Below are 17,166 nucleotides of genomic sequence, written 5' to 3'. Positions count from 1 at the left end.
TTATGGAGCCATCTGTGCAGACACATTGATTTGAAGAGACCTACGGAACCCTTTTTATTATTTTATTCTATATATATTTTTTAAAACTTCTATCCAAACTATTTTTTGCAAGAGAAACTACTTCAAGCATTATGTGACATCACCCATGACCACCTTCTGAGGATGCTGAGTCTCAGGCACAACCTTCCACCTATCCAGTTATCAGCTATTAGCTGACTATTTTTTTTCACTTTAAGTTTATAATGGCCTGTATCCACGTGAAATATTTTCTGCTTTGTTCCTCTTGGGAATGGTAACAAAACCAAACTGGTATGTCACAGGACCAAACCAAAGCTCCACTGCAACTCTGAAGACAGAGAAGGTGGTTTGTATATTGCTCTCTCATCACATTCAGTATATTAAATCTTTTTCACTACATTGAGAAGGAAACAGCATATCCCAGAAACGCTGCATCAGCTTTAAAAACAGCAGGCTCAATCATCTTCTGAATTAAGGCTTTCCTAAAAGCTTTACTAAGAGGATTGTACTCCATGTAAGTTGCCTAAACAAATGAAAAATAAACAAAAAGCTGGCATAGAAAATACGTGCTTGTGTAAGAATTAATATCCCAGAGGAAATACACATATATGATACAAAAATTCTGCATCATCCCAAGGTTCCCAAACACTGAAAACAAAAGTCTACAAACTTTAAAGCATCTTGGGGAAGATGAGCATGGCTGGGACACAGAAGCAACAGACAGTAGGATGGAAAGGGAACTTTTACCTGCATAAGGAATGAAACAAAAAAATTATTTTAGGCTTGCAAAAGAAATTGTAGGGGCTTAGCGGGAAAAGAGCATGGAGATGATGTTCTCCCTCCTATGTTCTTAGTTTCTAATTAACTTTTCTAGAATTACTTCAATGTCAGAAATGTAAGGATCGGTTTTTATACTCCACACACCTTTCCAATTTCCTCCACTGACAATAGGTGCCCCTCAACGTTTCAAAGACTTAAAAACAACCTGGAGACTGTAATGAAATAATTTCTGAGAAGAAAACGGAGAAAAGTGTAAATAGATAGCAATAATGCTTTGTGGTTTTTTCTTTCCTTTAGAAAAGATTATCAAGTGTACAATGGGAAAAAAATGAGACAATATTTCAAGGAGACTCATTTTAGAGGTAACTTTGGGATTTTGGGACCATTTGGGATGATGTATCATGAAGTTAGGTTTTAAAAACTGACAATAATGCTGTTACTACCACTCGACTATTAGATATTGCACTTCTCTTGGCTAACAGCATCAATTTATGGTTAGCATAAGGAATGCTGACACCATCCATTTGTCCAGGCAAGAAGGAAATTAAGGTAATAACACTAAAATAACTTTCAAGAGCCTGTGCAATCACTGTTAAAAACACAGCATTTGCCAACAGTAACCACATGCATCTACCTGATACACTGCAACTACTTTTGCTTAAGAAATGATCCACGCATAACTGGTGTGCCTCTAACTTCATTGGTTAAATCTATACAAAAAGAAGGATACCAGTAAATATATATATATTTTTAAATTAATGATTTCTCCATCAGGACTGCACTGGTTAAGTCACCAACATTTCTAGACAAATTTAATTAATCAAATACTGCATACATAAGCAAGTCCTAGGTATGCAGAAATTAGGTATTATTTTAGGCAGTCAGAATTTACCATCTGGAACTAAATGGGGACCTACAGTACTTATACCTCATTTATTCCCCTGGCCTAATTTGGAGGAGTTATTCAAAGATATCCGCAATAACTTAAGCTTCAAGTGAGAAATGTTATCTGTGGAAAAGGGTTTTTGAAGAGGACTAGAGAACAAAAAAGAAATTCCCATGGTTTTTCAATCGTCAGTCCTTGCTCCAATTGAAATCTATAAAATATAAATACTTACCAAGATATTCTCTTTAAATGACAAAACCATGAAAATGGAAAAGAAACAAACCAAAAAAAAATCCAACAGAGAATACATCAATGCCTCCAGACTGCACCCCTGTCCTTAGCAATTCATTTTACCACTGAGGATTCTACAAAGTGAGATAAAGTGAGATTTCAGTAACTATAAACTATTTTGGAAAGAGGGAAAGAAAGTACTTCAAAACTAAAGCACCTCCAAAGCATCTGCCTGGTTAGCATAACACACACACCTCCCTTTTAAACCAGAGAAATTATAGTTTGAGTGCCTCTCCTAATTTTGGTTTTGGCATAATTGGATGGAGACAGTACCAAGAAGGCAGTGAAGTCCGAAGCCCCATTCAGGTCCATGCAAAAAAATCTTTTTATTTCTGCTCTTGTTTACATTTCTCATTAAATTTTATTCCATTTCTGCTTTCTTTGCATCTCTCATTACTTGCCAGTCCCCTTTCTGATCTTAGACTTTGCAATACTCCTCCTTCCTCTCTTCCTTTCTTTTGTCTCCCTGTAACACAACCACCTTCTTGTCATTCAAAAAAAAAAAAAAAATCACTTCTCAAGCACATATCCCCTATAATCACTCTGTGAGAGCCCATCACAGAAAAACATTTATACTAAATTTAGAAAAATAAATTGTGAAATAACTAGAGCAAGACAGATGCAAAACAAAACACAGTCATCATGGTCCTTGGAAGAAGCAATCCCCTTGCCTTTATTTATCTTCTTCCTTACATTTGTTTTCCTATTTAAACTGGTTTTTTTTCCTCCAAAAAGAACTCTACTCTATTTGGAAAGCAAATGAGGACAAATAATTTTCTCAGTTTTTCTGAGTCTGTAAACCAGTGTATTCAACCATGTCCTCATAATACAATGCTTTCATGCTGCCCCTGAAATACGCAGCATAAACAGCAACAAAGTCCAAGTGTTACTGCAACAACCATGTTGGTTTTTGCTGTTTTGATATGGGAAAATTACTTGTTTTTGTATCTATGCTTAGATAATAGATATAGTCAGCACATTTTTCTGTCCCGGACCCCTTACTTGGAGCTCATTCTCAATACTCTTGAATACTTTCTGTAGAGCAGAAGCCAGTATATAGACAGCAACACCACACCTAAAACCCCGTCATCATCCACTGCTTAAAGAGACCTACTGCGGCTGGGATTCTGCGCCATCGAGAGCTCTGTATGACGGACATGATTTAGTAGTAACCTTGTCTTCGTAACTCACACGTATCACTATGGAGGAATAGCTCTGCTAACAGAAGATTGGCCGGCCTGTTTAATCAATTTGCAAAAAATACAGAGCTAAATTATATGCAAGCAAAAGATAAAAAAAAGAAAAAGAGCTCCTTTGCATAGGACGATAAACAGCAAAACTGTCCTCTCTGCTCTGAGGACACTAGCTGTCACTACAGGACCACCAAGAACACGGGGAAGATGTCATCTTCCTAAATGCCCAGAGCAGAGCTGGCCTGGTTTAGCAAGAGTCCCAAGTGATCCTATGGGATCTTAAATGCCCTCTATTTCCACGTGTAAATGCTGGCTGGTTTCTTAAGGGAACAAAAATGCAACTTTTTTGGTAAATAAAATATGATTTTTTTCCATTTACTGAGGCAAAGACAGCATGGCAGAGATGCGATACCACCTCTTCAGTCACACAACTTCCACAACCCATTTACTAAACAGGAGTTTTCAAGGCTATACTTGTTCTGCTTGCCAGCGCGCAAGTAACTGCAGAGAAGACAAGTAATAAGCTCTGCCTATGTTGGCATACATTGTTTGTTCTGCTTTGCCATATTTGTTACTACTTCCTTCTAATTTTCTTTTTTGTTCTTTGAAAATGATACATGTCTAAACCATCCTAACTCACCGTATCACATTTTCCTCCCGTTTTTAGTAACTGTGTTTTCTTCATTCATCACACACTTCTTCCTCTTCACCTCAATCTTTCTCGACCTTTCTGCTCTACTCACAAGTCACTCAACTGCCTTTTCATTGCATTACCCCAATTAGACTGAAACTCTAAGGCTTCTTATGAAAGACAGTTGCTTCTCCAATACATCAGTAAAATACACAAACAGCATTAAACTGTATTAAAACTCTACAATGGTGCACAGTGCACATAACACACAGTGCATATAGTTCTTTGCATGCTCAGTGTTCTGAGCACATACTAACCACACAGTTCTCCTGTGCCTTATGAGCTGCCAAAAGCAGAGGGAGGACTAAGTCAATCTCAGAGACTTCAGAAAGAATTAGAGCTGGATATACCAAGTTCTCTGAGCTGCACTTATTGTGCCATTTTGCAAGAAGACTCAAAACCTACTCAAAATTTTACAAAACTAAAACAATACCAAAAATGGCTTAGAGGGAACTAAAGGCTCTCAAAACCTGTTATTTGGACTAGCCTTGTATTCTTATTGACATTAAACTACAGAATCACAAGGCAAGAGTGATTGAAACACTGACTTGTAGAAGTTTACATTTCAATAAACAGAGCAAAAGTAATAGGAAGGGAACACAATCCTTTCCTGTCACTATTTTCCCCAGCTAGGGTTCACACACGCAGACTCTCCTCTGCGGCCAATGTGATTTGGGGGGACCCATAATTCTAATTCCTGTCAGCCTTGGTTGTGGCAGGGCATCCTCAGCGCTAATGCCCACAGTGAAACAGAAGCAGCGCTTCTTAACCCAATGTCAGGACAAAGGACTGTACACCAAGCCCTTCTGAAGTCACCCCAGAGTAAGATAAAGGTCAACTGAAGATAATTTCAGACAGTGCAGCAAGAGATGTAGGGATTTTGAAATGCTACAACATCAGAAAAATATCTACACCAGATTTTTTTTTTTTTTTAGTTAATAGTAACAATTTTAAACATCAGGGCTCAACTGCAGAATTCAAGCTTCAAGCTACATACTCAGCAGTCATGTTCCAGTAAATTAACTAACTATATATTCAGGTTCTAGATTTTTAAGTTTTATACAAAAAGCTGGTTTAAAAAAAATAAATTTAGACTGTAGATTACTGAATTAACAGAAACTAACCCAGCTGTTCAGACCATTGGGGGGGGGGGTTGGGGGGGGCTGTGAGGAGGGATGATTCTATGGATTTAGGAAAACAAACAAACAAAAATCTATCTCAATGAGTAGCAGAGAGTATGAACTCTTGATCGTGACCAGAATGACAGGATAGACTCTTTAGGCCTCTATCTTAATCTTCAGATGCTGGGATCAGTGCATATCATCAAAATCTCAGCTTCCATTTATTGCAAAATATAAATAAAGCATAAATTTGATAGATGGGAAGAAAATATGACTCAAGGGTAAGCAATGCAGAGATGATGGATATCCAGTCTCCACAGAGCCTGAAACCATAGATCTGACAGGTATCAACTGCCACATTAAGGTCAGTAGGATGCTAATGATATGACATACGGCTTGAAACGGGGAATGAAGTTGAGGAGGAAGCAGGCAGCACAAAGGAAAGCACACAAAATAGGACTCAGGCTGCCTGCTGTTCCTCCAGATGTGGAGGAGAGAATTGTCTACCACTATTTCTACCCTTGCAAGAGGGAAAGTCAAGACTACCACCACAAGTGAGTGGATAGACCCTCAGGGGGATATGCCTCACAGCACGGTGGAGAACTCAATTGGCTCAACAGGCTTTGAAATGGTATAGAGCAAAAAACACCCCTTTCAGAGAAGCCCCATATATTTTTATTCGTAGAGTTTCATAACCAAGTATCCCACATTCACAAGAATCTGTTCTGCAGTGCATGAACAGAATGAGCCTCTCAGACCATCCGTGTGAATAAATTCTGGAAACAAGAAAGAATACAGATCCAAGGACTTTTGCACAAAAAAAGAGCTGCATTACAAACTCACGCTTCCTTTCACACCTCCTAACAAGGCCTGCATGCTATAAATCTACATATCAAATACAGTATTCTCTTAACTTAAATTTTCTAGCAGAACGGCCATTATCTGAAGAAGAAAAAGGGTTTATGACTCGGACATATTTATGGCACTGCAAAGCAAAAAAGTCCAGACAAAATTTGGGGCAAACATGTTCTGCTGGCACACTTCCATTTCCTCTTTTGGCTTTAATAAGCTAAGTAACACTAAGTACCGGCTCTCAAGCCAATAAAGTTGTGACATCTTACAAACCAATTTCAGAAAGTATCAAAGAACTTTCTGAGGAATTATTCTTATTTTAAATCTCTGCCTCACTTTCCACATTTATTTGCCAGTCATCGAATAAGCAATCACTCACTGTTTGGCCTACAGTCGTGAGTCGTGGCCCTAGGCACTAAATCAACAGACAAGACTCTTCATCCTCTTTCATTCCTCTCCCCCTTGTCTGACTACACACTTTTCTCTCTTCGTTCTCTCCATAGATGTTAACAAGCTGAGGTCATCTTCTTTTATCCACTATCCATTTATCTCCCCAATCCTCTATTCAGTGTTTATTATGAACAGGAAGAACAGGCACATCTCTGCATATGAGCTAGTGAAGAAAACAAAAGCAATTATGGACCCTCTATGATATCCTCCTCTCCATCAGGAGGAAATTCCTTGCGAGGGCCCCCTTGCTCACCCCATAGGTCCTTCATCATTATGATAAAGACCCCATTTCCCTTATTTTGCAGCTGGACTAGTCAAAGACAAGATTTTTACTCTGTGGACCAAGGCTGTGTAGAAATGCCTGCTCAAGCAATCTTCAGTCAGTAACCAAGGTTGTTTTTTCCCCGTAGAATTACAATTGCCCTTTGTCTCCAGATCCATAGCTCATTTAAAGACCATGACCCACAAGGGGCCAATTTCAGCTGGATGAATACCTTAGAGAAAGTACATGTATCGCTGAGTGAGGGCTAAATATACTCCTAATCAAATGAAAGTGAAATGTTTTTCTTAGTAGCACTTTGTAGCTAATAGAATAACTTTAAAAGTCAACAGATCCTTATCACCTGGAACCTGAAAACCAATTAACTTCTTACTGTTGCTTTAAGAAGTAACTAGCACAGAAATGGAAGATGATAACATTACTTAGCACTTACAGCGCTTTTCATCTTCAAAGCATTTTACAAACATAAACTAATTAATCTTCCCAACATGCCTGTGAGGTGGGTAAGTATTATTATCCCTGTATTGGCAGGGGGGACCCTACCTCTGGCAGAAGGTTGCGTGTCTAGCTCAAGGCCACAACATTATTCAGAACGTTCCAGCACTTCTACTTTGTACAAAGAGAGATCCTCTCAAATCAGGCAGATTCTGCAGGTGGCCGTGCTTTAGCATAACAAAAAAATATCTGCCATAATCACAATAAGGGATACATCTTTCATTGCAGCTACTAATATAAAATGCTAATTCTAATAGTTTCCTTAAATTCTAGGAGACTGCACTTGCCGTGGTACTGAATGGTGATTAATTTACTCATCAGGAAGGCACAAAGTCACTTATATATCATTTCATACCCTTTCGTAAGCCATCTGCAAAACAGACTGATTCAGTTCTACAGAGGATGACTGGCCTACCCAATAGCCAAAATTAGTCCAGCAATAAGGCACAGACAGTGGAAGGTCAGAAATAGTCTTTCCTGTCTGAGGCAATGGCAGGAGAGATAGGTAAGTTTTGAGTACGTGAATTTTAGGTTGAAAACCATGACTATTTAAATCCTTTAATCCTAAAGCTGACATTTAAGGTGACTAAAAAGATTAATCATTTGCTTTCCAAACGAATCATTTTGAGTAGCTAATATTTAAAAGCAATAAACTCTGAAATCACTTTACACTAGGATAGATGTTGTGTTAAACATTTCAGCTTTCTAAAGTCTTAAAAACGTATCCCTGAACGTGTTTAATATCTTAAATCATAAAATAAAATTGTCCCTCTTTTGCTGAATGGTGAGATTTTTCCAGCACCTAGATCTAATTGTCACAGGCATGAGGCTGAACACTAGCTACAACACACCAGTACAGCACCGTGTACTTTACATGGCTTTGCTTTTCAGCAACCTCATAACAGTGATCCAGCTTTTTGTCAAAGAAAAAAATTCTCTTGTTTGTTTGTTAAGTTCAGCCCTTCTTTGCGCTGGTCCAAGGAATTATTAGGGTATTTGATCTAATTTAGGCACTTAAGTACTTCATAAATATAAAGGTATGAAAATATGCATACAAGTATTTTTTCTCCTGCAAAACTGAAACAAGCAGCATGAAAAGAAATTGAAGTCGGGCTAACAAGAAATTGTGCTGAATGACGAACGCAGTAAACTCATTCTCACTGCCTTGGTCTAGAAGGACCAACTAACCCTACCTGTAGGCTAAAACATAGTTGAATTAGGCTTTCAAAAGGTAAAAACTTAACAAAAGCTACGCTGCCTCATCACGTCTTCTATTAGTAAAAGGTCTCCTACAGCTCAGCTTTTCATTTCACACAGTTCTCAAACAGTGCAGTAATTATTTTGTATGAAAATATGCACACGTAGAAACTGGAGTGCATCCTGCTGCCTGCGCGCATGGGTCAGCCTCCCATTCCTGCTAAAAAACTCACTGACTCAACTGGTGGATCACACTACAAGATCACTGCACTCTTGCAACAACAAAATTATTTAAATTGGAGGAAATAACTATTCTTCCTGTTTGAGGGCAGCATGAATTCTGTCCAGATTTTACTCCAAGGTGACCATCTACTTGATACTGAATATTCCTCTCTCCTTTTTAAAAATATATCTGATGTTGAATAAAATACAGTCTTTGCTTTCTTGCATTAGTTTTACAAACACAATACAGAGGTATAAAAAGCTTTTCAATTCTTCTGAATCTTGCCGGTTTGATTCATGACCCCCTTCAAATTATTTTCTCACTGTTGTATTAGTTTCAATTATTTTTTTTTCAAACTGAACACAAAAAAAATATGACTTGCACTATTTCTACAATCTTTCTCTCACAATCCATGGTCATGTAACGCTTTCAGATATTTTAGGACAGCAGTATATGTACAGTATCATTCTTCTCAGACTATAATTTTGTAAACTCAAGAATTTCTCTGTGCAACAGAGAATTTCAACTTCATGCAGTCACCTTTAGTCCTGGATTCAGCAAGGTTCTTAAGCATATTCCTAAGTATAAACTTTTCATTCACTGAATTCAATTAGAAAAGTTGTACATTTAGATCAGGCTGCTTATTATAGTTGGATACTTCAAAGCATAAATAAATAGGAGCCATCTTCCTCTCTAAATCATAACAGCAGACAATCGTATTGTCTTCAGAAGAAGGCAGTCTTGCATGGTGCTTCATCCACTGTCAAACATGAGATTAGGTATCTTCTCAAACTTGCAAGGTAAAACTGCATACCTAGCTTAAAAATGTTTTTAATGAAGAAAGTTCAAGGTCTTTATTTATACGTTTGCTGCTGAGTTTAATTATTCCCTGGCCTACCAATTTCTTAAATCTTGTATTTCTTTTCACTTTTGGTTAATTCCCATAACTAAGCTCCAAAAATAGTAGATTAAACAACTCTTGTTTAAAAGTTTTAAAAACAAAAACAGTCTTACATCACAGGAAGGGGCTGCAGAAGAAGGAAAGGAGACCACAGTAGTCTCTTGTTGAGGTTCACTTAAAACATATCGCCTAGACCAAATCACAGCTCTTCAGTATGTGATATGACTTATACTCTTGGCTTCAAAAAAATACCAAGATCCTCCTATCATAACTTTATGTTAAAATATTTTTAACATGTTTAAAATGCTATTTTTAGAATTAAAATGACAAACATTTCTCTTTAGGCTGCTATTTCTACTTATGCAATTAATCTCGCACAACAGAAATTGAGCAGGATTGAAGAAAAAGATTCTGTGACTGGTACTGATAATTGAGGAGCTTCCTCCACAAAAGGAATGATTTCCTGGGATAAAGCTAACATCAAATGGGGCACACTTATCTCTAATGTCAGCATCCCTTTCTGAAGTCTATCATGGGATTTTGGGGAGCAAGAAGCACAACGATATGTACTGAGACAAAGCAGGAAGAAGAGGTGGTAAAGCTCTGGTTCATTAACAAAGAGCTTTGAAGGGTCTTTTCCCCAGAAAGGTCAGCAACAACTACACAGTCACATGTTTAAACTGGGAAAGACAGGAGACTTGCGATCAAGAACTCAGGTAACTGCTCCAGCAGCTTTTCTGTGGACACTTGAAATTTGGTAATATTTATTATTTTTTACACAGTTTGTGCAAAAGAAATGAAGCCACTGGTAATGCCTAATTTAAAAAACTGCCAATTAAAGGCATTTATTAAAAAATCGCTTTTTTTGCTTGTGAGTTTACTTCCTTTTGATTTAGCAGGTTAGAACTGTCAAAGCCCACATATCTGTACTCTATTTCTAGACAGAGGGGAGAAAAAAAGAGGGAAGTATGTTTTATACATTATTTAAAAACCTTTGGAATGACCTTGATGACCTCTTGCACAAAATGGTTCCAAAGCCAGAAGTAGCAAATTCTCTCAAAGATGAATCAAAAACATACAGCATTAAGACTGCAAAACAAGCCTCCCATAACCTCACCCCATCAAACCTGCAGGTAGTCCCCAAAGGTGCTAAAACAGCAAGCGTTAGAGGAAGGCAGTAAGCCATACAAAAAGGACAATGAGAAAAAAATCAGACACACATGATGGTGCTGAGACCACCCTACACATTTCAGATCGCTATTTTAGCCCTGGAGATGCGTAATGTATTGCAGAATGGGCAACTATTATGTGGGCTAATTATCAGGTACCTTTCTGAAGGAAATGGAGAGAGGAGAGGGGAAAATTAAAAAAAAAAAATTAACACACCCCAAACCCAAATGCACCAACATCTGTAACATGTCAAATTACATGACTCCTTCCATTTCATTATTTCTTTTTAAAAAAAGGACAGTACTCTGTTACTCTGTTTAGACAACAGTTTATGAATTTCTAGTTAAGCAACATTAAATAAGTGAAATGTTTAGTTGTGATATGGTTTTGTCCACCAGTACTAAGAAAGCGTCTACAGCACAATTCTTAAAAAAAATTAATTCCTCTCAATTTATCCTTAGAAAACTAACAGGCTGAAGGTGACTAATCACTTAAAAACTAGCAAGTAGTGATGACCTGATCACAGAAACCAAAAATACATAGCAGAAAGTAGACTACAGTAGCAGCAATCCTCAGTTACAAGGGCTTAAGAGAAATATTTTCATTTCCTTTGCAAACATTTCTAGGGGAAAAAAGTCAACACCACCTGCACAGCTCTAATTCTACTGTAAAGTTATAGCACTCGGAAGAAAGAAAAACCACCTATGAAGAAAAGTATTTTTAAATATTTCTAATAATAAAACTAAAGGCTTTCTCCCATGGAAGAAGCTCTCTTTTCTACCCCTACATTTCATCTTCCCCATAAAAGAAAGGATAGCTTTATACAGAAGGGCTGAGACTTAGGTTCACGCAGCTCTTGGCCTTTAACCTTTTAGGTAGCTGGCCTACAGCACTTCACACATTTCATCATCTATTCTTTATATTATGTAGCTTTACGGTAGAACTGTAGGAACACCGATTACAGTTTTGAATCCAGAAATTCTGGAACATGATGCCTAAAGTGCCTAGCCCTAAACGGGACCTTTTCTAAGTACATTCTTAGTACTTATCATTCAACAGTGATAGCTAGCAATTGGTTATCATCTAGTCTGGATACCTATCCACTGAAAAATACACCTTCATCATGTAACATTTAACCTTACTCACTCAGCAGTTTTCAAAATGCTTTTTTACTGCTCTGGTGAGCTGTAAGATAAAAGGCACTGAGATACCATGTTATTCGTATACTCACCCACATATACGACATTTCTCCCTAAACCTATTTATAGGGCACAGCCTTCTTGGAACAATTGTATTTACTTATTTTAATTAATTTGGGAACTATTTATATTTTAGATATATTTATTGGAGCAGCAAAGTTTTGGTCAATCTATTAATCAGATGAAGGGGTGCTGGGGGCACAGTTTTTAAAATGTAAAACCTGACTCAATACATGAGACCCACGTTTGCAGTGTTGTCGCTGACCCATTGCCCAATATGGGCCATATACTTCTCTCCCCTGTGCATCATATATTATTTATTTCAAAGATGGCACATAAGGCTTTCCTCTCTTTGTAAAATGTTTAGAGAGATACAAGTGAAGTGTACTATGTGTATATAATATTTTGAATACTTAAAAAAATTGGTGGAATAACATACTCTTCCCACAGAGGGTACGCCTTGTGACTTGGTACAAATGAATTATACACTCTGTTTGTATTAAAACTTCTTGCCTACCTTGCCTGGTATACTCATCTGCTTCTCTGTGCACCAAGTCTTTTACCCGGTTTCCATACAGCAACCTAGAGGAATCATGATCAAAAGCTTTCAGGGTTTCACTTGAGCTGTAAGACTTTTGCGTAGGCACTCTGCACTCCTCATTTTCTGCCGAAGAATTTGTATAGCGCCGTTCTTTGTCCCGTCGGCTCTTTGTCAGGGAGCAATAAGGCCTACGTTCTTTCACATCCATACTTCATTCCTTCTGCAGGCACATCAGCCCAGCTTATTTGGAGCTCTTCTCTACATTCAGTTTACATTCACCTGCAATTAAATCAGAAAGACAACCACTGATGGGTTACAACAGCCTCTCATTGCTGTGCTTCCTTCCCGACCATCTGAAACAAACAGGAAAATCTGATCAGCCACAGATGAAACAGCTCCATGACGTTTGCAAGGTTTGCAGGAGTTGCATGTCCAAGGTATCTCGATCAAAGATTAGCCGAGCAATTCTTGTTAACACCAATGCAACTCACAGCAGACTCCTCATTTTTATGCAGCCGATTAGAACATCAAAACCAGACTGAAGCGTTGCTATAAATATCAGCCTGGGAACTGGGGCAAGAGAACCCTCAGCTTTTCTGCTTTAAGAAAGAGTAACGCTTTCTATCTGTAGATACACTATTTGTTTTCCCTTTTTCTGAGGGAGATGTATGCTTAAATAACAAGTCTGACTTTCTCCCGCTTGTCAGAAGGCTGCTGTTCTATTGTCTGCTTCTGCTATACAGACTTCTACAACTTTTACCATCATTTCCACTCTTCAGAAATTGTTCTCATCAAGAATGTACACGGACAATTTCACAGCAAGCTACAAAAACAATATTGGGGATGTGTAGGAATGCTTCTCTTGGGTAGCACATATTTTATATAATTTCTGCTCAAAAGTAACTAAATATTTGAGTCTGAAATGACAAATAATTGCTATTTTGTTTTTAAGGAACATTACTGTAAGAATCTTACTTCTATTACTAATTATTTTTCTTTAATGTTTAGTTCTGCTTAGTTTTAAAAGTAAGATTTCTCAGTTTTGCGTCTTGGGTCTGCCATACTTAATCAAAATACCTACAGAGTAAAATGAAATGTAAAGCAAAATTCATATCTTTAAAGAGCTGACAAAACATCTAAACAAGGAACATTTCTGATGATTTTAATAGGCTTTGCAACTGAACCTCCTAACTGAGTCTTTTTGATATTTCTTGTTCAACAACTTATATATTTGGTTTCTCTCCTTTGTCTCAAGGAGAACCTCTCAACTTAGGCTACTTAAATACCACAAGTAATTATTTTAAGTGAGCTGTATTATCAGTCAAGTCCTTTGTCATATAGAATTAAAGTGATCACTTACAGCACAGATCCCAAAGCAACAGGGTATGTCACTCTGTTCAACAAAAACAAGATTGCTTTAGACCTCTTCACCTCTTTCATTTTCAATGTATTTAATATCAAACAAATTAGTTGTCACTCTTGAAGTGATTTTTAAGGAGTACTTAATTTACTGCTGAACTGGAATTCAAGTTTGCAAATGGCAAGTCTTTTATCACCCTATCTGTTTTCGAAATTCTCTGAAAAGCTCTCGCGTTTCTTGACCGGTGTGAACTTCAATGTAGGGATTTCAAGATTAGGTGCTATATCACATGGAATACATACATACTAAAAGACAAAGCAAAGCAGCCTTCCACTTAAGTAAATTCTCTTCTGTATTTGTAACGTTTTGGAAAGTTCTTTAACTGGAAAAAGAAACTGTAAAATATTTTGTACATGAGCAAAAAACCCAGAGCGGTAAAATGGAATAGTTTATTCCACTCGTGACTATGTAGATGCATGCATGTCCATGTAGCATGCTTTAGTTTATATGCAACACAAATGTTTTTAAAGGTTTTATTGAGTAATGAATGCAAGTTCTTTTCACGTAAAAACACGTTTACAAACATGTTATAACTTTTGCATTTTATTAATGCTAAACTGAACTGTGATATTTAAAAATCACTATTAACTCACACACACAAGTATTCTGCTGCAGCAGTGTAAAGACTTCATGTGGAAGCATATGACTTCTTTCATCTATGCCTTTCAAGGCTTTAAAGAGCCACTAATTCTTAACGTCTCTAAATTGTGCTATGGGAAAACCAACATACAGTATTCATCATCAAAGATGAAATAAAATTTGATGATTTTTTTCAAGTCTCCAAGCTCATGTGGCTTCTTCTTCTCCCCCCACCTCAAAATCCTCTTTGCACAATACTTTGTTACTATATGTAGATTAAATCTTTGAGGATTTTAGCTAAGAAGTCAATGAATTAGTCACAGAAGTCAATGAATTCAATACAACTTCAAAAGGCGCTTTTCTGGGTTATCTAGTGCCTCTCCAGACAAAGAATGAAAAGGTTAAAAAAAAATCAAAACACTCTCCCCCACCTAAATACAAGCCATTTAACAAGCCATCACATTACTGGGACACTGGCAGTGATTACCATTACAAACAAAGACCAGTGTTTTTCTTGAAAAATAAAACATTAAGACCTTGATCCCCAAAGATTTAAGAGCCTGATCCTTTTGAATTTGCCATTACACAAAACATTCTTTAGCTTTGGTAACCTTTAACTTCTGAAAAGTTAATAGTATCTCTCAGCATGTTTTTAGAGAATATTTAATGACTCCAGGTTCACACCTTTAAAAGTATTTCATCAGTGAATAATATGTATACTTGAAATTGAGAAACAGAAGAAAAGCTGTCTTTTAGATCTGCCTACAAATAAGCTTTCTGTGCCATGACAAAAACACAAATAGCGAAAGCACAAACTCGCTTGCAGAATACAGAAACATATCGGTGCTAATATTTAAATAATCAGTCAAAGACAGGTCGAACAAAGGAAAACTTGCTCAGGGCTTTTCAAGATCTGAACCATAAGCCTTATTACTGTGGTGGGATGTTTTCTTTAAGCACTGCAGCAGTCTGCTGTACTGTGTAGGATTTTTATTTTATCACTTCATGAATTTTTTCCTTCTCTCCATCCTATTTCCAAAAGCTGGCTTTCTTGTCCTAATATAAGAGAAATTCCAAGTTATTGACAAAAAATATGTTAAGATTGTCAGTTCCTGCATCTGCTCCTTTATTATAAACATCATTGTAGCAGCTACAATGTTATCAAACTTTCCCGCTCAAATCTTCAGAAAATTTAAAATGAATCACTAGTGCATAAATTTCAACATGTTTCACTTTTTTTGCCTTCTGTTTTCTGTAACATAAAAGCTGCATCCCGGGGGGAGTTACCTGAATGCATTGGACTAGCTTTCTTTTACTACGCCTTAGAAGAAGCTTACATGAAATACTGATAATGAGTACAGTACAAACTCAAGGGAACAGAGGAATTAATTTGACACATGAACAGTTTTCTTGACAAATCAGATTAAAATTTTAAACCAAATAGAATTAAATTTATTTTGTAGCATGTTACAAAAACACTTGCCTTCATCTGCAAGTAATTTTTTCCCCCACATGTCAATATTTATGGTCCACTAAATAGCTCTGCTCCAATTAAATGAAAGAAAATTTTCACAGAGCAATATTTACAAAGCTATTGAGCTACTAAATCATTCTCTCACAAAAAGATGTCAAAAGGGCCATGCTAGATACTGTTACAGATTTTGTGTTACAATATTAACTTGAAAGGGCCTGCATATATTGAAGGAAATCGAAAACGAACAGGCTGATGTATACCACTAATTCATATATCTGTCTAATTCTCTTCTCTGTGTAAGAGCTGAGGATGCTCTCAGTTTCTTGTACATGTCACTGAATACTGGGATCTCCAGTCATCATAAAAGTGATCTGATCAACATTTATAGACTCTTTTTTGGATTAAAGAGCAGACCATATGCTAATCACTGGACAGACATGGCAGCTCTTATGTATTCCTGCCCGTCTCATTTGTGTACATTACTCAGCTGATTACAGCCCCGGCCACACTGAGCTTTCAGTGTCATTCCACAGTTTAAGAAACAGGTCTCAATCACAAACAGGCAATGTCTGTTTTTAAATGAACCTTTACATATTTCTTTTAAACTTAAGGGAAGCAGGAGAACCAAAGAATCATCTCCTGTACGTGACTGGGACATTGGGACCACAGAACGCATCCCCTTACGGGCTGGGCTACCCCGAAGACCTGCATCTTCACGCGTTTAACCTCAATCAAGTAAGGTATGGGCAAATAATAATGGAAAGCATTACGTTCTTATAAGATCAAAATCCCTTTAAGTGCTTCAGACAGCTCGAGTGTAGAGATCAGAAGAGAGCGTGAGGCATATTCACATACAATTGCTGAAGCTACCCCGGCAGCTTCGAGCCACAGAACGCGAGTCTCCGGTACGGACGCAGCTGAACAACTGAGGCAGAGGCAGAAGCTTTACGTTCTATTTAAAATTCCCCAAGATAGTCTTTCAGCAGTTCCTCTGAATCACCTACTGCAATATGAAATAAATTCGCTCTACTGAAAAAGAAAAACAATTATTTCACTTTTTTTTTTTTAAATAAAAATTCCAAACCCTAAAGCCCTACACTGCAATATAGGAAGAGTACAACAGACATATAATATAGCATTTTAATTGCCATGATGTAAATGAGGCTTTAGGGTCGTGCTACAGAGTGTTATCTAAAACATCCAGCTACAACTTTAGTGTGCCTGCAGGCCTTTTAAACTGTTGTGGAAAATTATTGCATTTAATTCAGTAGATGAGTTCCCCAAAGGTTTATTACAGTCTGGCAACAGAATGGCAATTCTACCTAACGTGCATACTGCGCCCCACCCTTCTCCTGAGCAGGAAGTTTTCTCTAGCATTAAAGCTGGTTAAATGAATGGTAAGACA

The 17,166-nt window shown here is 37.3% G+C and overlaps 1 protein-coding gene across 2 annotated transcripts in view; it reads right to left on the bottom strand.

Moving 5' to 3' along the window:
- TENM3 (teneurin transmembrane protein 3) overlaps nucleotides 1-17,166 on the bottom strand; it is a 1,330,030-nt gene that overhangs the window by 316,976 nt on the left and 995,888 nt on the right. For both annotated transcript variants that reach the window (XM_068942557.1, XM_068942559.1), the window contains one exon: nucleotides 12,265-12,567. In XM_068942557.1, the coding sequence (XP_068798658.1) occupies nucleotides 12,265-12,496 (232 nt within the window). In that variant the 5' untranslated portion in view covers nucleotides 12,497-12,567. The remainder of the gene's footprint in view (nucleotides 1-12,264; nucleotides 12,568-17,166) is intronic.

This window comes from Struthio camelus, chromosome 4 (assembly GCF_040807025.1).
Source record: "Struthio camelus isolate bStrCam1 chromosome 4, bStrCam1.hap1, whole genome shotgun sequence".
In the NCBI taxonomy this organism is placed as follows: domain Eukaryota; kingdom Metazoa; phylum Chordata; class Aves; order Struthioniformes; family Struthionidae; genus Struthio; species Struthio camelus.
The sequence above is the reverse complement of the archived record's forward strand: the minus strand, read 5'-3'. Positions and strand labels throughout refer to the sequence as shown.